Source organism: Brugia malayi (genome assembly GCF_000002995.4).
Source record: "Brugia malayi strain FR3 genome assembly, contig: Bm_v4_Chr3_scaffold_001, whole genome shotgun sequence".
Lineage (NCBI taxonomy): Eukaryota > Metazoa > Nematoda > Chromadorea > Rhabditida > Onchocercidae > Brugia > Brugia malayi.
The window spans coordinates 10,770,825-10,795,862 of NW_025062477.1; the positions used below are offsets into that span (position 1 = coordinate 10,770,825).

At 27.9% G+C, this 25,038-nt stretch overlaps 3 protein-coding genes and 1 non-coding gene across 5 annotated transcripts; 2 read left to right on the top strand and 2 right to left on the bottom strand.

The window, feature by feature from the left end:
• Nucleotides 1–2,682: 2,682 nt before the first annotated feature.
• Nucleotides 2,683–6,451, top strand: Bm6685 (the record flags this gene model as incomplete). 2 transcript variants are annotated; one of them, XM_043080802.1, is made up of 10 exons in its annotated part: nt 2,683–2,760; nt 3,142–3,238; nt 3,472–3,592; nt 4,126–4,188; nt 4,308–4,368; nt 4,695–4,781; nt 5,019–5,200; nt 5,389–5,539; nt 5,810–5,897; nt 6,342–6,451. In XM_043080802.1, the coding sequence occupies 10 exons, from the start codon at nt 2,683–2,685 to the stop codon at nt 6,449–6,451; spliced, it is 1,038 nt and encodes a 345-aa protein (XP_042936736.1). The 2 variants fall into 2 exon arrangements, with proteins under 2 accessions (XP_042936736.1, XP_042936737.1); XM_043080803.1 differs by lacking the exon at nt 2,683–2,760 and having other exon boundaries at nt 3,226–3,238.
• A 1,776-nt stretch (nt 6,452–8,227) lies between these two features.
• Nucleotides 8,228–8,557, bottom strand: Bm15626. The gene has a single exon (XR_006228008.1). It is a non-coding gene; the product is annotated as an Unclassified non-coding RNA Bm15626 (non-coding RNA).
• Nucleotides 8,558–11,099: 2,542 nt separating this feature from the next.
• Nucleotides 11,100–21,125, top strand: Bma-nrd-1 (Conserved hypothetical protein, putative; the record flags this gene model as incomplete). The annotated part of the gene is made up of 23 exons (XM_043080804.1): nt 11,100–11,135; nt 11,474–11,602; nt 11,909–12,067; nt 12,259–12,361; nt 12,654–12,775; nt 13,024–13,251; nt 13,564–13,682; nt 14,044–14,413; nt 14,836–14,994; nt 15,243–15,376; nt 15,509–15,710; nt 15,994–16,063; nt 16,478–16,689; nt 16,856–17,021; nt 17,169–17,291; nt 17,464–17,660; nt 18,052–18,094; nt 18,365–18,473; nt 18,675–18,732; nt 18,896–19,004; nt 19,481–19,633; nt 20,037–20,206; nt 21,060–21,125. The coding sequence occupies 23 exons, from the start codon at nt 11,100–11,102 to the stop codon at nt 21,123–21,125; spliced, it is 3,237 nt and encodes a 1,078-aa protein (XP_042936738.1).
• A 2,449-nt stretch (nt 21,126–23,574) lies between these two features.
• Bm8314 (uncharacterized protein) lies at nt 23,575–24,776 on the bottom strand (the record flags this gene model as incomplete). The annotated part of the gene is made up of 2 exons (XM_043080805.1): nt 23,575–23,840; nt 24,749–24,776. 2 exons carry the CDS (start codon nt 24,774–24,776, stop codon nt 23,575–23,577), a joined length of 294 nt encoding a protein of 97 aa, XP_042936739.1.
• Between the last annotated feature and the right edge of the window lie 262 nt (nt 24,777–25,038).

Sequence of the window (25,038 nt, forward strand, 5' to 3'; positions counted from 1 at the left end):
TCTATTAATATTGCAATTTGTAACATTTTGCATTTGAGAATAAATGAAAATGTATAAGTGTTTTTTCATATTTTAATCTTAACATATTGTGATCAATTACAAACTTTTTCCTTCTTTTTTTTCTTTTTTGAAATAAATGGAATTCAAGAAAAGTTTTACAAATATTTGTCATATATAGCATTTTTTTAAGAGCTTTCCTTTTTTTTTTTTTTTTTTTGAAATTTCAAAAATTGCAGAAATGATCGTAAATGATTATTTAAACAATAATACGTACGGAAGCAAAAAAAAAAAAAAAAAAAAGAAAATCACTTAATTGAGGGAAACAAATAAACATTCAAATATTTTTATGATATATTAAAATTTAATACGTTTTATGAAAGAGAAAAAAAGTTGAAAATGAGAAAATATCTTTATTTTCACTCTCAATCTTTTCTCATCTCTTTATTTTCACTCTCAATCTTTTCTCATCTCTTTATTTTCACTCTCAATCTTTTCTCATCTCTTTATTTTCACTCTCAGTCTTTTCTCATCTCTTTATTTTCACTCTCTCATCTCTTTATTTTCACTCTCAGTCTTTTCTCATCTCTTTATTTTCACTCTCAATCTTTTCTCATCTCTTTATTTTCACTCTCAATCTTTTCTCATCTCTTTATTTTCACTCTCAATCTTTTCTCATCTCTTTATTTTCACTCTCAATCTTTTCTCATCTCTTTATTTTCACTCTCAATCTTTTCTCATCTCTTTATTTTCACTCTCAATCTTTTCTCATCTCTTTATTTTCACTCTCAATCTTTTCTCATCTCTTTATTTTCACTCTCAGTCTTTTCTCATCTCTTTATTTTCACTCTCAGTCTTTTCTCATCTCTTTATTTTCACTCTCATCTTTTCTCATCTCTTTATTTTCACTCTCAATCTTTTCTCATCTCTTTATTTTCACTCTCATCTTTTCTCATCTCTTTATTTTCACTCTCAATCTTTTCTCATCTCTTTATTTTCACTCTCAATCTTTTCTCATCTCTTTATTTTCACTCTCAATCTTTTCTCATCTCTTTATTTTCACTCTCAATCTTTTCTCATCTCTTTATTTTCACTCTCAATCTTTTCTCATCTCTTTATTTTCACTCTCAATCTTTTCTCATCTCTTTATTTTCACTCTCAATCTTTTCTCATCTCTTTATTTTCACTCTCAATCTTTTCTCATCTCTTTATTTTCACTCTCAATCTTTTCTCATCTCTTTATTTTCACTCTCAATCTTTTCTCATCTCTTTATTTTCACTCTCAATCTTTTCTCATCTCTTTATTTTCACTCTCATCTTTTCTCATCTCTTTATTTTCACTCTCATCTTTTCTCATCTTTTTTTTCATCTCTTTTTTTTTTTTTTTTTTTTTTTTTTTTTTCACTCTCAGTCTTTTCTCATCTCTTTATTTTCACTCTCAATCTTTTCTCATCTCTTTATTTTCACTCTCAGTCTTTTCTCATCTCTTTATTTTCACTCTCAGTCTTTTCTCATCACTTCAATTAAATAATTAACAACAAACTCTTGTACTTTCTAAAAACATTTCTGTTTTTTCTTTTTGTTTATACTAACATTTCTACTTTTTTTTCTTTCTTTTTTTTACATAAAAAATTCTTTCCATCTTCTTATCATTCTTTTGCTTCCCTTCTTCATAAATTATTTCATCTATTTACTCTTAATCTCTGATCGCAAACATTTCTCACATTTCATCAATCTCTAAGCTCTCTTCCATAGGCACACTATTTCTTTGTGCTGTTATGATTCACAAAATATTTTATTTTGAGAGCTATTGGATATTTTTCGTTTTTCTTTTTAAGAAATTGATTGCTATTAATGTGGTAGCATTCAATTTCAATGCAACCACTTACTTTGATCAAATTCATTTACGAAATTTAATTTCATTTCAATTCATTTCCATTTCATGCATCGATCATTTTCAATTTCTCCCTCTCATTCATCTTCTTTTCTCTGTGCATTCACTCATTTACATTCATTTCTTCCTCTCCCTCTCTCTCTCTCTCTTTGTCTCCCCATCTTTCTCTCTCTCTCTCTCTTTATATATGGAATTAAAGAAATTTACCATATATAATAAATTAACATATGTGAAATTAATTAATTCTCTTCCACTTATGCCAGTATAATGATTAACTAATTAATTTAATCATTTTAAATCCGTAAAAATGTTTGCTATTATTTCTTATATTTCAGTTGCAAATTTCATTTTATTATCGTTTTATAGGTATAATTTTTATTTTTTAATTACAATTATTGTTTACTGTTATTAATGATCAAACGGATAGAAATATATATTTACATTTACTTTTTTTTTTTTTTTTTTTTGCACAGATTAGTGGTAAATTTTGTAAATTAAAATTAAATTTGCATATTTAAAAAATTCTCTTTTCTTTTTAAATTTACATTAATTGTTTTAACACATATTTAGAGTTTCATTTTTCTTGAATCATAATTTTTTTTTTGTTCATCTATTATTTATTCTTTTTATTTACTTTTTTTTTTTTTTTTTTGAAATGATACGGAATAATTTCCAACGAGCTTTAGCATTGCTGTCATATAAATGTTAACGAAGATATCAATTGAAATGATAAATGATAGTGATGTTCTAAATTTTCAGGAATTGAAAATTTTTTATTTGTTCGAAGTATCATGTGCTCTGCTGCAGAAATGGGAGCATATTTTCAGGATGAATTACCCTTAATATCGGATCATCGACCTGATTTTGAAGTTTGCTTTTCACTTTCTTATTTCTTTCAATTTTCAATCTTTTATTTTCAGTTTTGCTACAAATTTCATTCGTTTTTAAACTTTTATTTTAAAACACACATGCATAACATGAGAGGAACTGATAGTTTTGAATTTTACGAAAGCTATTATAACTTATCATTTTCAACATGTATGTTAATAAAACTTCTTTTCTATTATTCATATAATTTTTATTCAAATTTGTAATTAAATTGGCTAAGATTTTAATTTGCTTATTCTCCCCTTTTCTTTAATATTTATGTTTATAGGTATTTCAAAGAAAAAAAAAAAGTTTATGTGATATTTTAAAGATAAATGTTAGGAATGAAATTTTTGTTTATTTTCCAATCAATTTATTTCCAGGAGAAAGTATCAACACCATATGGAAATGTAAAGGTAACGATTTATGGAAATCGGCAATCAAATCCAATTGTTACATTTCATGATATGGCGCTAGATTGTAAGTATTTTATTGTTATTAAATTGGTATTATTGTTGTTTATTACTGATCGATTAAGAATAGTTTTAATTTGGTGTTAAATTTTATGATAAATATTCTTATAATACATTTTCTTTGGTATATTTGATTTAATCTATTTTTTTTTTTCTTCCATTTATTTGTTTCTTTCTTTTTATTCTTATTTCATTCATTTAGATTATTACTAAATAAATTGTTTTTTTTTTTTTTTTTAGCAGAAACAAGTTTTCAAAATTTTTTTCAATATGCAACGGCTGGGGAATTTCTATCAAATTTCTGCATCTATAACATCAATGCTCCGGGTCAAGAAATGGATGCTGCACCACTACCGGATCAGTTAGCAAACAAAAACTTTTTTTTTTGTTTATAGATTTTCTAGTAAAGCAGATTAGATAGTTATAATAAATACGAATATGTATTTAATCCTTATTTATTCGTTGATAGGAATTAGTTTTTTCTTCTGATTAACTAATTAATTAATTACATCTCATACTTAAGTATTATTACTTAATTTCTTTTTTGGTTCTCTTTTTTTTTTGTTCTTTTTTAAATGTAGCCAAACTATCTAGCTGAAGATGGTAACTTGTATTGTTTTACTTAGAAAGTATTCTACTACAATACACGTACCTTTATTAAATTTTCCCTTGTTCTATTGTTGATAGATTTCATCTAAATATTTCTCTTGATTTGTTTTATATGTTATTAACTTATCGAAATATCAAAAATAATAGCATTCATTTTTTTAACGCAAATAATATTATTTATAGAATTAAGCTAACATTGACCTAGCTAGATAAGATTGATTACAAATATTAAGCTGATATTTAATTAAATTTATGTGAAATTTTTTGAAAGTGTTACTTTTTCAGCTATGTTTATCCGACAATGGATGGTCTCGTTCAGATTGTTGATAATTGTGTGGAACAATTCAAGTAAGTGATAATGTTTACTATTTTGGTTGTAGAATTCTTTTTTAATATGAAGAAATTGTTTGCTTGTGGATATTTATAACGTTTTGCTGTATCAATCTTTTTAAATGGTTATTTTGCAGAATTCGAGAATTTATTGGTTTAGGTGTGGGTGTAGGTGCTAATGTCATGCTACGCTATGCAGTTAGTTTTATTAACTTTTGTTTTGGATATTTACTTAATATCTTTTTTTTTTTTTCATGTTTTCATTTTTCAAATAATAACTTCTAACTTCTAAAGTATTAGTTTTTTTCGTTGATTAGAAGTTACATTCAAGCTTGATCATTCTGAGCATGTTTTATTAGTAGTTATTATGAATATGAAGCCAGTTGATGAAGTTATATTTAAGAATAAATTATTCATTTATCATAAAGATGCATTATTGTGAATTAGTTTTGATTTGATTGATTTTTCTATTCCTAGAGTTTATTAGTTCTTTTTTTTAATAAAATTTATTTGATATATTTTAGCTACAAAATCAATCAAAAATGGACGCATTAATACTAATTAATTGTGTTGCAACAAGTGCAGGTTGGGTTGAATGGTTCTATCAACAAGTTTGTTATTTGTAATCTACGAAATGTTTAAATTTATAACTATACTTTTATAATATTCATTAGTTTTAGTTGTGATTGACCATTTATTCATGTATTCAATTGTATCATTTGACAAGAAATTAAATCTGCGTTGTTTTTTTCTTTCTTTTTTTTTTTTTTTTTTTTTGCAACATTTTTCAATTAATTTCAGTTAATTTGTAAAATTTCATTATCAGTTTTAATTCTAACTTGTTTTAGATTAATATACGTTCATTGCGCACACGTGGGATGACAAATTTTTCGGTTGATTATTTGTTGTGGCATCATTTCGGTAATCACGTCACGTTAAATCCTCCCGATACTGTTCGTCGTTATCGTGCATATTTACAGCATCTTCCAAATCCGAAGAATTTGTCTGCTTTTATTGAAGCTTATCTAAAGTATGATTTGAAATCAGAATTAAAAAATAATCTAATGTATTTAATGAATATAAAATAAGAGGAAGATATATTATATTAGAAAAGAATAAATTATATTCGATAATAAGGAAAATTGTATTATATTAGTTTTTTAGTTTGCTAATATTTGTATTTTGCTAATCTCCTGGTGAAGTTTTAATTTTTTCCAGCCGAACACCAATATCTATTTCACGTGATGGTACTATGGGTCCAAAATTAAACGTACCTGTTCTGCAAATTGTAGGCGGTGACTCTGCATTTGTTAAAGATTCGGTAGAATTGAATGCTCGATTGAATCCGGCAGACTCAGAATGGCTCAAGGTTAATGTTACAATGATTTTTTGTTTTTTGTTTTTTTTTTTTTTTTTTTGATTGTTATTTTTGTCCTATATAGCGTTTTTCAATGTTATAGGATTTATCTGTTAATGAATCATTTGTAGGAAATTTGAAAGAATATATTTGTAATAATAAAAAAAAATATATATATATATATGATGTAATCTTAAATGTAGTGCAGTTGTCATTTCAATACATTTTCCAGTACTTCTTTTTTTAACTATTCGTGTGTTGATTTATGATTAACTTTTTTAGCTTTCGGGATCAGGAGGGCTTGTTTTGGATGACAAACCGGAAGGTGTGGCGCAAGCAATTATTTTATTCTTACAGGGACGTGGTTTCGGTTAGTTTTCCGTGTGTTTTAAATGTTGAAAAAAAAAAAAAAAAGGCTGAAAAAATTTATTGTACAGGAAAATATTATTGCATTAGCACCACTTAAACTACAATTTTATTACCATTGTTTCATTGAACATTAATAACCGTTTAATTAACTGTCAACTAAAGATATACACTAGAAACTGTAAAATTATATTTATTTTTTTATGAACTATTAAATGTTCATACCAGTTGTTATTATTTAATGATATAAATAAAAACAATAATAATTTATTCAGTGGTCCTTACCATAATCATCTTTTTGATCATATTTTGAGCAGATAAATTATTGCCATTTTATCACTTTTCTTTTTTTTTTCTTTTTTATACTTTCTTTATTCTTACTCTAACTTTCATTATAAATAAAAATATAAATTGCTATAACTATCTTTCATTATATCTTTTTTTTCAGTGCCTACCACAAACGTGCAGGATATGATACGCAAAATTTCGGTACAATCAACATTTGATGGTGGTGAGGAAGCGATGACGGTGCTAGAAAATGTAAACGAAATGAATTAAATGTTAAAATTTACTTTTTTTTTTCTATGTTTACAATTTTTATACTTAATCTCTTCATCACTGATTTATATGACCTGTTTATATTGCCTTTTACAAATAATACAGTATTTACTTATCTTTTTTGTTGTCTATTCATAATTTTTCAGTTCACATAGGATAATAGCTCACATATTTCATTCTAATTTATGGTTTTAAGCCTTATTATAATTTCTAAGTTAGTGCTACTTATGGTATAAAATTGAAACTTATTTTGATGAGTAAGTTGTTGTTTTAATTTGGCAGTATATCATTATTATATGAATTAACATTTAAATATTATACACCGCAAATTTACTCATTTACTTATTCCGTCATTGTATGTTATGCACTGGAGGATAATTTTTTTTTTTTCTTTTTTTGATATCACTTCGTTAAAGTAATATTATTATTCAACTTTTCGTGTAAATTTGAAATTTAAACTGTTGCATCCATGAACTGTCAAATTTTGTATATTAAATATTTTATCTGTATTAAATATTAAGCACTTTATAGAAAAAAATTATCCTCCAATGCATCAAATTCGTTTTATTGATTGTCTTTTTGTATTAAATTTTTGTATTAAATTCGTTTTATTGATTGTCTGAAAACAGGTCATTTAATGAAGTGAGGAGTTATTATTGCTTATTTAATTCTTATTCAGTTTTCTAATAATTTAAAGTTTTAGTTTGTATTTGAAATTACTTCAGCTTAAATAGAGTAATAATTTTTCGCTTTGTATATTACGGTTTAGTGTTGCTTTAATATTCTTGCATTTTGAATATCCGATGAATAGCAGTATTAATTTTGTCTATCATTTATTTTAATTCCTATGCTCATTGTTTGAGCATTTGAGCAAATTTTTTTAGTTGTATTGCTGTTTTTATTTGATAAATGCGTTTGTTTACTAGTATTTTAAAGAAATAAGTTGTTCGATCTCTCTCTCTCTCTCTCTTTTCTGATTTCTGTTTGCTTAATTTTTTTTTCTATATATATATGCATATATTTGTTAAGCTATATTATATCAGAGTATATTATATCAGAGCATGAAGTTTATTGCACTATGCGGTTTCTACTTAAGATGTATATTGGAAAGATTCACAATTATCAATTTTTTTTTTTATTCCATTGTCCTCATTACTATATTTTTCAGTCATATATTATTTTATCCATTTTTTATGCCAATTATTTTCATGTGTGTTACCTTTTTTTAAATGCAATTTTAAATGTTTTCCTAATGTAAGTAAGTTATACCTTTCTCTCTGTTCTGCTATATGTTTATATATGTGTGTATGTGCGTGTGTTTATGATCTTAGTAAGAAATAATCGATGACCAGTTTGTAAATAATTTTGTGTTAGAAAATCGACGATATAAAATAGTTTTTTCATTTAGCACAACTGAGTAGAATATAAAACTTTAGCATATTTATTACAGAAAAGAAAAGTATAAGCGATGGCGCGTATATTTTATTCGCTTAATAAAATAAGGATGAGATTATAAAGAGTTAAAATGATGGGAAATATGTATTGTGCTGCGCAAATAAGCTTTTATTTGCTTCTAATATTCTAGCAATGATTCCATGAAATTTGAACTGATCACTAAATTCATAAATAAGGGTGAATTGATTCAAAACGTTATCAGCCTTTTTTTTAAAAAAAAGGAAAACAGGTAAAATACCTTATTCTCAAGTTGAAGTAGATAGGAAGAAGACAACCTGATAAGTGATTCAAAAACCGATAAAGTTTCGAAAAGTCAGGGGTGTGGCGATAGAGTAGTCTGAATTGAGTTCATATATGTGGGTGACAATCGCACTCAGCGCAGCTAGTACCGGCACCGTGGTTCAAACTCAGTACCATCACCACGATCGTATCAGGTTCTCCCTAGCACTAGGTAAAACCGTCTTGTACTTCTAGGGCGATTGGTACCAAGGGGAAGTTTCTGGTACGGCACCACGACGGCTTGCATCGTTCCCCTGCTAGAGGATACAACCAACCAAATCCGGTTGGGACCTAATCTCAGACCTTCCCAGGAGAAATATCATTGGGTAATTAAATACCCGTGCGTTACTCCTTTTGTCACCTTATCACCACACTACCAGACTTGTGGATATCAAAACCATCCAATATATTAAACAGACGAATGAATGCATTAAACAATGAGTTGTTTGTGATAGAGATGCAGACAATACTCTCTCGTTGCTATCGAAGTCTGTTGTGATGTAACACAAATCCCTTGCATGTACCTTTTTTCAAGAATGTTATTACACATTTCACTTTTTCCCCGAAATAATTCTTTGGGGAACTTCCATTGGTAACAAATACTACCCGACAACCTGATGAATCATCAGAGGAACTAGAGAAAGTGTTAAACAAGAAGAAAAGAAACGATTGGTAATATTAAAGATTATAATCATTGACCGAAGATGAAATAAACACTTTTCACATTTCTGTTATAAAACCATTGCGGTACCAATTAAAATGTTCCACTTAAATGGACTCATTGTTTCAAAAAAGAAGTATTAAACCATACTTTATAATTCATTTTATGATTTGACGTATTGTTTTATCTATGTTCATCATATTTGACGTATTATTTTACGTGTGTTCATTTTGGCATAAGCATGCATATACATGCATACACGCAAAAATCGTCAATTATGTAAATCAGGCTGACATATAATGCATATAAAATTATTTCTCACCGTTTTGCATAATTGCAGCATTCCAGAAATTGCATTTTAAGAGGCAAGAGCAAATCTATTATGAATGTGTTTTAAATTTTTTATTGGCTATGATATTCGAATTTTTAGCTAAGAAATTTGAGTTTTAAAGTTGTTCCAAAAATATCTGAGTTATGAATATTCAGAAAGAAATAAACATCTGTATACACACTTGATGCATTCATACATATATATGTGCACAGCTCACATAAGCGTAAGCATACACGTACAAATACGCAAGCAAATAAATAAACAAACAACATGGAAACAGTTGAATAAACAAATTTGAGTACTGAATCCAAAATTTCTTGTTATTAGAACGTATCTATAAAAACTATATTATCAGCTAATAATTTACTTCTATTGATGAACAATATGTAATTGATTAAAGTGATATGATAAAACATTTGAAAACATCGAATTAACATGATGTTTTAATATAATACATTTTCTAAGCGAGTTTCTTAACTTACACTATTAAATGTTTAAAAATAGCTCAATACCGTAATGAATACTGAATACACCATATTACTTGTGATATATATGTGTATGGTTTATATGTATGAGTTCACCGTACTAAGTATACAGTAATCATAATTAATTTATTACGGTAATCCATCATGCTAGACATGTACAGTAATTATCAATTTATTACAGTAGACCATTGTACTGGTCATACAGTAGTTGTTGATTTATTACAGTAATCCATCATACTAAGCATGCAGTAGTCATTATTAATTTGTTACATTAATTCAACACGCCAACATACAGTAATTCAATATTTATTACTTGTATGGTAGAATTTATTATACCACTGGAAAATACGGTATGTCGTTGTAATACAGTCATATTACAGATTGGTGGTACAGTGATCCGATGGAAATTAATACAGTAATTTAGTTAATCATTATATATATATATAATGTAATACTATGTGTATTATTGTATGAATATTATACGGATGGACTTACTGGAAAAACAGATATTATATATATGCAAATTAGTGTACTCTGTTATTGTTTTACGCAAAAATGTGTGATATATATATTAAAATAGTGTATTTCATATCATTCTAATTTAAATTCAGTTCAAATCATTCTCATCTAATGTTTCAAACAACATCAAAAATCATACCATGTATATAAAAAAGTTTTGTTTAGACGTAAATAAATGTTTCTAATACAGGAAAGCTTTTCTATAGTTACTATATCAAATGAATATATCAAACTATGTCTATGCCAAATACTCTGTCAAATATCTACTATATCAAATAAAATCTATGCTAAATGCTTCTAACACAGTAAGGACCACGTCAAATAATGTATAAAGAAAGACTTTTTGGTTAGACGTCCCAAAATTACGCCGAATAATCCCTTCCAAAATTGCTTCTGAATGAAAAGTTTTTGGTAGTTACTAATGTAAAATATCCCTGAAAGAGCAATCTATTTGATTTCAATTCGAAACTATTGTACAATGATTTGATCAATTTTCACACAGATCCTAGTTTGGTCTGAAATAAGGCTTATTTCATGGTTTGATGGTGCACCGTACAACTTATTGCAGGGCAACGAATTATTTATATTTGTTTATTTTTTTTTTTATTTCTTATTTTGGTGGCTATGACTTCTTGTTAGGTCTTATTAATTTTCCGCTACAGGGTTGCTTGAAATTTTTTCCCCAAAATTTGTGTTATGACCAATTTATTTTTAATCAGCAGTCATAAGTTTCATCATTTATCTGTGGATGGTATTATAGATTTGGTTTGCAGTGCATTAAAATGAATGCTTAGAAATAAATTTAGTGCATAATTTCAGGGAGAACAATTATATCTATCAGAAACATTGGTTTGGAAGTGGTAGTTTTAATGAATATTTAAATTTATTAACTTAAACTGGGAGAAGAGTGGATGAACAATGGAGACAGAGGTTGTAAGAGCATTTAATGCTGAGGTATAATGTTTTTATGGTATTATTTCGTATTTTAAAAGAGCTATTGATACCAAAACGAATCTGTATTTACAACATAAGTGATACCTGTGAATGATTTGTCGCTCATATTGCTGACATAGGATGTAACTTTTCACGATGCGAAGACAAAACATACTGCATTATGCCAAGATGAATCGTATAGGCATCCCAAAATTTATGCTTTTCTAAAATCATTTATATGCAAAAAATGAACTGGTGATATTGTTAAATCCTTAAATTATAATTTATTGGTATATATATATATACCTTAGCAAAAGATGTAACAAGTCTGAACTGACAGTTTTATAATAGCCTTTCAGTTGGTATCTTTGTACGAATTACGGCCACCGATAAGTAAGAAAAAGATTGTGGATATCACAAAAGCAGCAATGAAAGCTATTAAATATTACAAACATGTTGTGTTCGGAGTTGAAAAATTCTTAATGAAGGTAATAGAATTTAAAATTTTTAATAAAGATGATAAGGTTTATTATTTAGTGGTTTTAATGAAAACGAAAAGACGGCACATACTTGTTTTTTTAAAGATAGATTTTTTTTAAAAAGATTTTTTAAAGATACAGTTGTTATTTTGATAACGTTCGATATATTAAAAAGATGTAAAATGAATGCGGAATTCGAACGATACTTTCTTGATGTAGTAAGGTGGATTTCATAAATGTGAATTGTTTGATGTGTGGGTAAAGTAATATTTCTTAATTTCTTTGTTATTTACCTGTCTCTGTTTCTATTTTCAGTGCAAAGCAGAATATAAGGTACCTGGTCTGTATTGTATCGATTCTATAATACGACAATCGCGTCATCAGTTCAAAGATAAAGATGTTTTTGGTCCACGTTTTGCAATCAATATGCAAGCAACTCTTTCAAATCTGTTGAACTGTAAAGCTGATGAAAAGGTATTCTAATTTTTTAGTCATTTCCATCTGAGATAAGGCGTCAGCTATATATAATTGCTTGTTTTTTATAATCTCTGTCATTAGGCTTTTTTATATGTAATATTGTAAGTTACAGTTTTTGTTAATATCAATTGATTAAACATTTCATAAAATTATTCTATTCTGTTTCATATTCACGATAATTTTTATAGTTGAAAGTGGTTCGAGTTTTGAATTTATGGAAAAGTCATGAAATATTTGATACAGCAAAGTTACGACCATGGTTGGAGTATTGCCGGGATGTTCATGGACTCGGTTTCTTTTTCTTTTTTTAGCTTTATAGGTGTCATCATTTTTTCGAGAACTCCAATTAGTTGTGCCATAAACTCAGTTCTGTCATTTCCAGAACAGTTGATTGTGAATGGTTGAATTTTCAGTAAATCTGGTACTTCTTTTATGATGTTTAAAAAAAAAAAATATTGTTCTCTAAGGAACAACAAAGTCAACAAAACAAGTCTGGAAGTGAGAAAAATCATATCAAGAAATAAATGTTTTAAATTGTTACATTTGAAATGAAATTATGAATATCAGTAAGAATATTTTGTAGAAACAGACGTTGTGGTCGTAGAAAAAAGTGTAAAGGGCGATCAAGCGGATTTCTCGATATATAGTCGCATCCCTGGTCGTGGTGAGAAGCGAAAAATAATGGAATCGCATACTCCATTATCTGTATGTTGCAGAATATATATATATATATTTTCAAAAATAATGCAAAGAGAATCTTTTGATTTGAGATAAATTATTGTTTGAATAGATAAGTTTCAGTTTAAATAGATAACTTTTTTTTTTCAGTTCAATTTTCTAGACTCTGTTAACTTTTTACTCAGTTGTTGCTTTTTAATTCAACGATTATCAAATATAAGTGGAAAGTATATAAGTATCTGAAAAGAGTTTTCCGACAACTTTAAAATTTTTAGGGAAGTCGATCTCGCACTCCACCTTTGCCTTTGCGTGAACCAAGTGATGATGCTGTAGAAGGGGGCGTAAGCGAGCGTGAAACTCTTGCGATGCTAACTACAATGGGTTTGGATCTTGGCGGAATGTTTACTTCCGATTCATCGTTGTTGCAAAAAGTCAATAAATTAGTAAATAATAAACTTATTGAACGTCGGGAATTGGATTCGAAACGACAGGGAAACATTAAGGTTTGTATAAGGTTTTTTTTATTTATTTATTTTTATAAACGTTTATATGTTATTTAATGATTGGCTTAGCACTCTTTTTCATTGGTGATTCTAGGGTAGAGTAAATGCTTTTACTGATTATTACTGATAATCATATCAAGGGATTTCAAGTGTCTTCCGAACATAATTTAAATGGCTTATTGTCATACAATTTATTATTCTCTACTGAAATCTATTGATCTCTATTGAGAAAATTTAGTAAAAAATGACTACCGTGAACTTTTTTTTTTCTCTAAACAAGTCATTGTTTTAATGCATTTTTTTTTTTTTCAGAATCTTCTTTCCAAAGAATTCGATTATAGTGATGAAGATGACAGCGGTGATGATGATTTTAGCCGCAAGTTGGACATAGAAGGAAAACCTACGGAGTTGACGAAACAGCAAATTATAGGGTATTTGTTGATTCCTATATAAAATTTGCTATTTTTATCAAAAAACTTGCTAAAACTAAAACTTACTACTTTGGTTTTAAGAAATGATTGGAAGGTACAATGAGTGAATGATAGATTCGTTGAGTGAGGTAAGCGAATGGTGAATATGTCATCCTTTGAAAAGTGACTGATCATTAGACATTAGCTCGAACTAATTTGATCTGTCACTGTAACTGTTGATTTGGGAAGAGTATAACAGTGAAAATGGTCTAACAAGAATCAGGATTATTAGTCAATTATATTTTTAAACGTCACGTCATTAGAAATATCCTAAATTAATGTACTGAAATGCATTCCTTCGCTACTCAACTACATGTTCCAGTATGGCGGAAGCAGTTCTTCGAGAGCCAGATACAAAGGAAGAAATACAACGTATGCACACGGAACGAATTTCAGCTTTGTCTCAGGCAGCTGCAGCAAGGGTTCAAGCTGTTAAGCAACAACAGCAACAACAACAGCAGCAGCAGCAACAACAACAACAACAGCAACAACAACAAGGAAGTGTGCCTTCAGCTCGTGCATTGGCAACTCAACCAGGTGCACCTCCAATTACAATTCCGCTAAATCCAATTACTGCTCCACAGACGAATATGGCGGCTGCTGTTCCGCCACTTTCGATTCCGATGCCAGGTCAACCATTACAACCTCCAGCAGCAACAAATATGTTATCGCCTAGATCAGCACAACAGTTTGTAAGTTTTTTGTGTGATCATTCTTTCCTTTACTCTATGTTTATTTATTTACAAAGGAATTTGATCTTATCCGAAAGCACTATTTAATTTAGTAAAAATAATATTTGATCTGAAAAATAACAAAATTGGATGGTATTATATTTATTTAATAGAATGAATATGTATACGTTTATTCTTATGTATACGTTCATTGTTACGGAATCCGGAAAAAGTTTCATAAATTCTTTACTAGGAAGCTTTGATAAACTCTGATTATGTTTCACATTTTTAGCAGCAATAATATACTAATCAAATTAATAAATGAAATTTTTGATGATTAGTGTCATATTCCTTTTTTGATTCCTGCTTCAATTAGCGTATCTAACTTTCCATTTTTTTTTTTTTTTTTTTTTTTTTTTAAATTACAACCGTATTTGTTTCAGTTGCTTAACGCGGGTGGGTTAGTTGGATTTGCGCCGAATTTGCCGCCACCAAATCTTTTGGGTGTGATGCCTCCGCAGATCCCTACTTCGATGTCTAGCGTATTGCCACTTGCAAGTACGATGGACGCTGGCAGTCGAGATCGTAATGATATTGATCAGGTTTTTTTTTAGTCGTATTATATTTGACACGATTTCCTTTTTTGATTCTTGGAAATATTAAGTCGTAAGAATGTAAAGTAGCCACGTTTCACTATCACCAATATAATCCTTTGCAGAAAGTTTTGAAAGCTAAAAAAAAATGTACATCTCACTATTTCTTTTCAGTTCATATTATTTAATGATTTTGGAGCAGTTTCGCTGTCTTAACTTTTTTGTTCTTTATAAAAGGAAAAAAAAAAATGCTGCAGGATGATCGCTATCGCAGAGAAGATGATAGATTTGATAGTGATCGAGATGATCGATTAAGACGAGCTCATGGCAGAAATGATAGAATTAGTGAAAAGAATGATAAAGGTCAGGAACGGCGACGAGGTCGTTCAAGGTTATCTTTTATCTTTTGAAGTGTGCGATATTTGCCGAAAATAGAATGGTATATAATTGATACTTTCATTTTATTTTCTTGGAATTATTTTTGAAATCGATTTACTCTGTCTGTGATATAATAATTGTGAAGGGATCGTGAACACGATGACAGAGGGAACAGTCGTGGCTTTGGCGATTCACATGCGAAACGCCTTCGACGTAGTCGATCTCGTGATCAAGGCTTTGGAGATCGTAGAAGAGAACATCGTCGTAGTAATAGTCGTGGACGAAGAGGTTTATCACGGGGACATCTTGATAGGGAACGATCGGAGCGTGATCATAACAATCCAGCAGTAAGCTTTATTATCTAAAGCTATAATGATGATTAGATTTTTTCTTCGTAATCATTTGAGACAGTGGTATTATCAAAAAGAAAGCATGATTGGTTTATGATATTTAGAGTCACTTTTTATTTTTGTTTTCAGTACATTATATTGCAGAACACAATAGTTTCTTTTTATTGTATTAATGAGTAGTCTTTCAAATGTATCAGATAACTTTATAAAAATTAAAATGTTCAGAAATTAAACAAAATTTTAGTCATTGAACACTGCTTGTACTTTCAAATTTTTACAGTACAGAGATTTGGAGCGACAACGTCGAAAAATGGGTCTTCCCTGGCCACCAAAAGAAGGACACCTGCTGAGTAAGTTATTGTAGAAGTATTTGCAACTCGACGTGTTAAACTTTTCAGTGTGATTAAAAAGGCTTATGTGCTTTTCCTCTGACCTATGGCTTTATTACGTTAGCTTTAGTTGTTATTAATTGAGCAATTCCGCTAAGAAGCCAAAAAACCAAGTCGTCCCAAATGGTTTCTGTTTTGTTTTCATTTTATGATTTGCCAGTTTCTTTTTATGCAAACAGTTAATTATATCTTTTAAAATTAACTTGAAAACTATATAATCAACTCCTTTTTGCATATTCCGAAGCTTCCAGAGCATATTTCACTACACTTTTGTATTCTCGTTCCGTATACTGCATATCGTTAGAATTGGTTTAATCCTATTCCTATACAAACTTATCAAATTTAATTACTTCTGATGGTTTATATTTTTTACAGTAGCTTCGTGTACACTATGGTTGGGTAGGATTCCTTCCAACTGTGCAGAAAGTGAAATCCGTCAGGCGGTAGCTGAAGCTGGAGAGCCAGCACGAATTAGCATTATACATTCCCGTGCATGCGCATACGTTACAATGAAAGATAGGAAAGCAGCATTTCGTGTAATGGACCGAATGCAGAAAAATTTTAAAATCGGAGAGAAAAATGTCAAAGTAAGTTCCGAATATCAATGGATGTATGGGTAAGATATGATTAATAAAATAACCAGAAAGATGTAGACTTAAAATATAAAAATTATACAATTTTTAATATTGGAAGTCTTTAAGCGATCTTTACATTAAACTTTTGCATTTTTTGGAACTCCTTTTTATTTTTTAGTTGAATTGGGGCATTGGACAAGGTTTAAAAGGTGAAAGATACGCAGAATACTGGGATTCTGATCGGGGATATTCGCTGATTCCACATTATGCTTTACCTAGTGATTTGGAATCTCTAATAGAAGGAGGTCATCTTGAAGTAGAATCGTTGCCCGCACATCTTGCTGGTAAGTACTTATTTAATTTGTTTTTTTTTTTTTTTTTTTTCACAGTTCGAAGGTTTTTTTCACCTATTTATTTTAATTCAACTAAATTAAAATGCATTTAATTGAATTAATTTTAAATAAAGTTGAAAAATGACGAATTCATTACAGACTTATATGATGAACATGGATTGAAAGGAAAGCAACGTGAACAGGATTCAGCTTCTGTTCAGAGTACTTCGAATATTCAGTTACCGCAAGTAGCTCCAAATATGCCTTCATATCAGTTTCCTTGTCAGTTATTCTAAAAAGAAATAAGTTATTTACAAATATGATAAGATTCATCTCCAATTTTTTGCCTCGTGACTCGAATATTTCACCATGTTTACATTTTAACTAATCTTTTTCTTAACAGATGTGTCTTTTTTTTTCTTTTCTTTTGCTAATTTTCTTTGTGGATTTTCAGTGGGTCAACCGCCTCGACTACCTGGAGCTGCTCCCTTCCTACCTCATGGAATGGTGCCAATTCCTGGCATTTTTCCTCCTGGTCTACCTCCTCAAATTGGAGGTGTGCCGCTGGCTGGCTCTGCGCCAACTCAGAAACCGCAAAACTGTGCACCAACTGATGCCCAAGGAACCAATGCTTCATCTACTCCTCCACAGGCATGATTTCATTACGATTTAGTTTGAGGATTCAAATGCCATTTCATTTTTTAACAATTTTCAAAACATTTTTTATTTTCTATTACAACAATGGATTAACTACGACAAATACGCGCGTATATGTCGTAGTGCAGTATCTGTGCGAATCATGACATGATTTTAATTGTTGAAAATAATTTTAGAACAAGAAGTATTAGTGATTTTGAAGCTATATTAATGTTAATATATATATATATGATGTTTGCTGTGTCGTGGATTGGACATTGTGAAGTGGATTCCAAAGGCTTCTAGGGAAGTGTACATGCTAAACTCGTACGATGACAGATTTAAGACATTAGTAATTCGTAGTTATGTTGAATAATGGGATATATATATATATGTTTTATTTCAGGCTGCTGCCAATGCAATGAAGATGGAAAGGATGCGCATGCCAGGTTATTTTTTAAGGATTTTTTTTTTACCTGTCAATATTATTATCCAGCTATGCATTCTATTTTGTTTATAAATTGGTGCTATGGTCTCTACCGGAATCAAAATTAGAACAGTATTGATCATTAACTAATTCAAGATTTTACAAAAAAATGGATCTTTCATCAAAGTTTGATACTTAGATCTTCCTCCTTCATACTTAGATATTCATAAGGATTGGAAAGTTGACACGAGTTAAGTTTTGTTTATGAACTGAAACAGAGCAGAAATTTTAGGACCAAACGCATTCATGTCTTCTGGATATAACATACCACCCCCCAGATATAATGCTTCTTGTGGATCTCTAAACTTGAGAACAAATCGACCAGCAGTATTTCCTGGAAGGTATGGTTTCCAATTACAATTGTCTTTCTCATGATGATTCTAACACTGTAATTCGAAATATTTAGTCATCAAAATATTTTTTTTTAATTCAGAAATGAAATATTTTTTAGTACAGAAATACTGTGTATTTCTTACTGTTTATATTAATACTACAAATATCTGTATTCTTATGTTTGTTTTTTTTTTTCTTTTTTTTTGCAGATCACCGTTTTCTCCTTTCCGTGGTGGACCGCCTTTCGGAGGAGCTCCAATTAGAGGGGTGTGTGTTCTTTACAAGTAGTATTATTTCGCAGTTATGCTATTTACTTTATTTGTTATCATTTCAGGATGATTTAACTATTCTATTGATATTTCAGTCTTTTTATTGTTAAGTAATTCATCAATAGATTTATATATAATATTTTTCTCTAACGGTATTTTAGATGTTGCGAACACCGCTACCACTGATGCATTCGCCAGGGATAGGGAGAGGGCTACGAAATCATTATCCACCGCGACATTTTCCACCCAGTTTGTTAGCTAATAACTCCGGTATGAGCTAAGTGATGTTTTTTCAGTCATGAATATCTTGCCTTTGTTATAATGTAGAATTCTTGATGAAAACAGCAATTATTGATGCCAGTAGTATGCAGTGGTGTTGAATATCATTTAATAAAAAATGTTTGCAGTTTAAGATATCAAGTAGTCTTATTTTGCTTATCATTATGCTTAACATGCATTCTGTGTTTTTTTTTTTTTTTTTTTTCTATATGCATTGATAAATTAAGTTTTAATACAGGAGCTATCATTTAGAACAAAAGTTTAGAATAAACTTTTGGGAGTAAAATCGATTTGTGATTTTGTTTGCTGCTAAATCTAAGAAAAGTGGTTCATATAGAAAATTATTAAGGAATAAAAAAATTCAGATGACATAAAAATATAAAACCTGTCGCAGAAATATTAGGTTATATGAGAATATAATCGACAAAAAAAAAGATTCAACGCTTGTAGTTTTATCATCCTTTCAGACGGTTACAAAACTACGCAAGAAAATCGATGGCGTAATAATGAACCGATAGATGGATGTGTTGACAATTCTAGGCACGATGAATGGGATAGTAATGCTATGGTACCATCTAGTAGTCATGAGGAATATTCACAACCCGAATCAACCAAAACTGGTAGGTTACTGAATTTGGAATAATTTTGTTGCATATTATCTAGCAAAGAGAAAATATTTCAAACGGACAAGAAAATAGTTGTTTTAATTGTATTAAGAAAATTATCTTAAGAAAAGATACTGAAACATCAATGCTCGATTCGTATGTATTCTTGTCGCAATAAATGATCTCTCTACAGCAATTAAGCCCTAGTCATTACTCACAGTAATTGAAATTTTGATCTTCCTTTGATATTTAAGCGTAATTCTAGTGAGTATTATATGATGTTAATATTACTTATGATATAACTTTTGACAGGACTAATCATTTTACTCACTTTTATTATGTGTTGAGATCTATTATATTTTTAAGTTTACACATAGTTATTAATATCATATTTAAATTATTGTTGGTTTAATTTTAGAAAAACGGATAAAAAAGAGGACTGAAGTGGATGATTCAAGCAATGAACCTGTGACATCGACTACTCATGATGATGAAAACGCTGCAGGAAGCGGTGCTGTCGAAAATTTAGCATCCGAGGTGAAAGTGCCCGGTAGCACAAGTGTAATGCCAAACAGTGATGATCTGAAGGTAATTAGGAATTTTATTTTCTTTTCTTCTGCAAAAATATATTTTTGATTGTAATGGTTTTGATAGAGCTGTATAAATGCGCGACATATTAATGCTAATAAAGCTACAAATTTTTAATTTTCTTCGTCTCATATATAATACGTTAGTTTCAGTTGCAAAGAAGCCAGGATTTCTCTAGTGTGAACGATTCTAATTAATTGGATTTGAATTCATTTCTGAAATTTTTGCATATTTTTGAGATAATATTACAGCAGTATATCCTAGAAGTGAGTGAATTTTCAGTGGAGCATAAACCATTTACTTTTATCTCATCTCATATATAAAGGCATTTTAAAGCATGATATTACTTTTACTACAGTGATGTTCGTCTTATAGCACTTATAATAAGAGTATTTCTTGCAAAAATTTCTAGGGATTTTGATTATAAAAAATTTCTTGAATATATTTCTTCTGAAACATTTTAATTCCATTTTCTTTTCTAAGCAGTGGATTCTGTTGACGCATTGTTTCCAAATTTTTTTAATTAACCAATTGTAACTGCACGTAACCTAAACAAGTATGTGAGCTATATTACCAGCATAGTATGTGTCAATATCTTTTACTTTTTTTCTTTTCTTTTTTTAAAGTATTGAATTTTGTTGAAATGTACTGTTCGCATAGCTTCTGAGTGAGAATAATGCCTGATAGTAGCTATTGTATTAAATAGCTATTTCTCGTTGCTAATAACTGACAATAAATCTTTGACTTTGGGAATAAAAAAAATTAGACCTTTTTAACTGCAGTACATTTCTTGAATTATACTCCAAAGAGCTGGTTAAAAATTTTGCTTGTTTATTTTTGTTTTAACTTTCAGGCTGTAACAATGAATGAGGATAGGATGTTGGAGCAAGCAATTGTTTATGGTGATGATGAGGAATAATATGCCTTTATCTCTGTATATGCGTTGTATTGCATTTTATGCAAAAGTAATCTTTAGCCTCTTATTGTTAAATTAAAAAATTAGGTTGTCGTAGCTCCGAAAAAATGGTGGAAACAGACAATGTGATAGAGGTTGATAGAGATAGTTTGTTAAGATAGATGATAAATACAAAGTGGATATTTGAGATGAGGAATTTTGGAATTTTTGAAGCACGTTAATTTTAGAGAAAGACCATCTGGAAAAAAAATAGAATCTATATTATTAATTTATAGAAAATATCCGGAAAAAAAAAAAAAAAAAACTTTTTTTTTTTTTATATAATTCAATTATGAAACTCTTTTTTTATTGTTCAATTATGAAATCCTTTCTTTTCTCTTTTTTGAAATTCAGTTTTGATACCGAACACTGAAGTATTACAGTGGAGGTTATTTTATTTGTGACTTGTTTCTGAATGATTTGTTGTTTATCTTCAATTTTTATTATTGATTATTATTATTATTATCATTATTATTATCATTATTATTATTATTATTAGTGTTCAACAGATTTTGTTCATTCTTTTATCGTTTGTTTTTTAGATCAACCATTCTACATCATCTCATCATAACTGCGTTCTTTAAATAATTTTTGCAGCAGTTGTTTGTAAAAGTAGAAAATAAAAATTAAAAGATTTATGATTTATAAATTCGATAATTTTCATTAGGAAATAATTTTCACTCAATAATTTTCATTGTTTTAATTGCTGTTATCTAATTATTTGTCATGTTCGTTACTTCCATCTCCTGAGCGGAAAGAGTCTACTTGCTGTTCTAGTAATTCATTTCATGTAAATAAATTCATTTCTGGCTCTCTCTCTCTCCCTCTTCACATTGTTTTGATTAACTCTTCTTTAATTTTAATTTTCTTTAAGATTTTTTCTCCTACCATTGACAATTTGTACCTATTATCATCCTACAATGTCATAGGGTAAATTATATTATCAACTAAGGAGTAATATAGTAGTAAGTTATATGTCGTGATTTTTTAGAAGAAATCCTAAAGTTGTAGAATTCTGTAAGTCATGCTAGTAAATCGAAGTTATAGAGTTTTGAAAAAGTTAAAATTGAGAACTACATAGTTTTTTGAAAGAGAAAATTTGACGTTAAATCATTTTAGTAAATGAGATAGTGTTTGCACATGTCTTGTAACTTTTAAATTCAATTAAATCTTTCAGTTTAAATAAACTATATGTAACAAGGGAAGTTATAAATTAGGATGAAAGCAAATTAACATTAAATTTTATTATAACAATTGATGCGAGCAAAAATTGATGAGATCATTTGTTATGAAAATGATATACAATAAATTTGAACATAATACATCCTTTACTTAATGAAATAAAAAAGATTGATTGAGATGAAAGAAGAGATTTGAGGCACAATTAGGATGATTGTTTTAAAAAATTATGTAAAGTTATACAATTTTAATCAATTAGGACAGTTCTCTTCAAAAAAATAATTATTGATAAATTATCATTTTAGTCATAGTAGTGACAATAATAGTAATAATATTATTAATATTTGTAGTGTTATAATTTCGTATTATTAATAGTGATAATAATAGTAATAATATTTATAATAGTATGATCTATTATTACTATTATTTATATTTGTTTATATTATTATTATTATTATTATTATTATATTATTATTATTTTATTATTATTTATATATTATTATATTATTATTATTATTATTATATTATTTATATTTGTTTATATTATTATTATTATTATTATTATTATTTATTATTATTATTATTATTGTCATTATTACTATCATCTTACTAATTAATTATTAAATGATGACAAATAAGAAAGATTAACAATGACATAATTATTCAAAAAATACTATTGTGGGAGATTTTTGTCTAATTAATGTAATTAGCAATAAAATAATGCATCAATTATTTTAACCATTCATTTAGTGTTATAATGAATACAACAATCATTTAATTAAATTATATTAAACTAAAGATGACACAAAATGTTTCTTTTTTCTACACAAATTATAAAATCTTCATTTGTGTGCATACGTAAATTTTCAACTAATTTAATGGATTTTCTAGTCTCACATAAAATAATTTTGTTGAAATTGAACGAATTATTTTTTTCTGAAGAAGGTTTTTTTTTTTTTCTTTTAAGAAATATGAAAATTTGATAAATATATGGTACAATGTGATAAATGTATAAAAGAAAAAGAAAATTTTTAAAATTTTTGAATTTATTATACGGTTTTTATCATTTTTTTTTACTACTTTATAATTCAAATTAATTAATTATGCTTATTAATTACAGGATAATTGGTAAAAAATTTTGTATAACATATGTATTTCAAAAAAAAAATTTTTTTTTTTTCTTTTATGAATTTAATAAAATAAATTTAGCTGAAAAAAATCATAATATTATTAACTATCCATATTTTGATGATTTATGATGATAAACAATAGCATCTCTTGATAATGATGATGATGATGATAATAATGATGATGATGATGATAGTGATGACGATGATGATGATGATGATGAAGCTATAGGATATGGATTATTTTGTCGATGATTTAATCGTTGTTTATTCCTATGTATTCGTGAAATGGTACCACTTCTCGGTCGATTAGTAACATAATCAACAGCAATACCTTCCAATGCATATTCATAATCATCACGCATTAATCCACCTAAAATAAATTTTAATAAAATTTATTATTTTAAAAAATTTGTTTTTGCTAAGCTTTTTTTTTCCTCTTCTTCTACAGCGAATTTTTATTAAAATTTAAAAATAAAATTTTACATCGTTATGTAGGCATATAAAAAATATATAAGGGAGAAAATTTTTTATAAATTTATTATAGTTTGAAATGAAATAAATGAATTGAGAATATTGCATTTTTACAATTTGAAATTTTGTTTAGAATTCAGAGATGGAATAAAAAAAAAAGTAGAGTTTTTTTTTTTTCTGAAATAGAAATTTTTATTTTAATTATTATTTAAAATAAAATTGAAATTATTTTTTAAATAAAATAACTAAAAATTAAGTAAGATTGAATGAAAGAAAAAGAAAATTTAAGCTACTCAAAGGCTATGTTTAATTTAATTCAGTTTTAAATTTGAAAAATTTTTTGATGTACTATGACGTTATTTTTGAAGTACTTTCTATTTGTTTATTTTGTGATGTAACAACGAAAAAAAAGAAATATGCAACATCAAATCAGATCAACAACAATTATTCAAAGACAAATTACAATCATTAATTAATTGACCTAATTAATTAATTAGTAGTAATTTAATGCTTTATTAAATAATAAAATAATAATATTTAGAATTATTTTATGATTGAACTTTTTTTTTTTTTTTATTTTGAGAAAACTTACAATTCTAATCAGTAGATTTTTCATACACTAATGTAATTAAACTAATTAGTTCACAATTACTGAAGTATATTTATATATTATCAATAAGTTTAATTTATTGAATGATTTATCAATTGATTATTATAATTTGTAATAGTTATTTGTTAATTTAAAAATATTAAAAGAAAAATGATAAAATTGAAAAGGAAAAGATGAAAAATAATAAAATAACTTACCAGTTTCATACGATCGTCCTATTACCATCAAATTAGCATATGATAAAATGATCAAATAGAGGAAAAATGATTTTTGATTCAAATACATTATCAATTATTTGTTATTCGTACGGCAACAAAATAAAATATGGAAAGCTGAAATTAACACTGTTAGTAATAATAAAATTAAAAATGGCATAAAAATAATAAAAATTCGAAATGATTCTAATTTCATTAGCAAACCAAAACAAAAAAAACACAAATTTAATTAAATATCAATGAATGGAATAGAAATCAAAAATGTGTCTTTT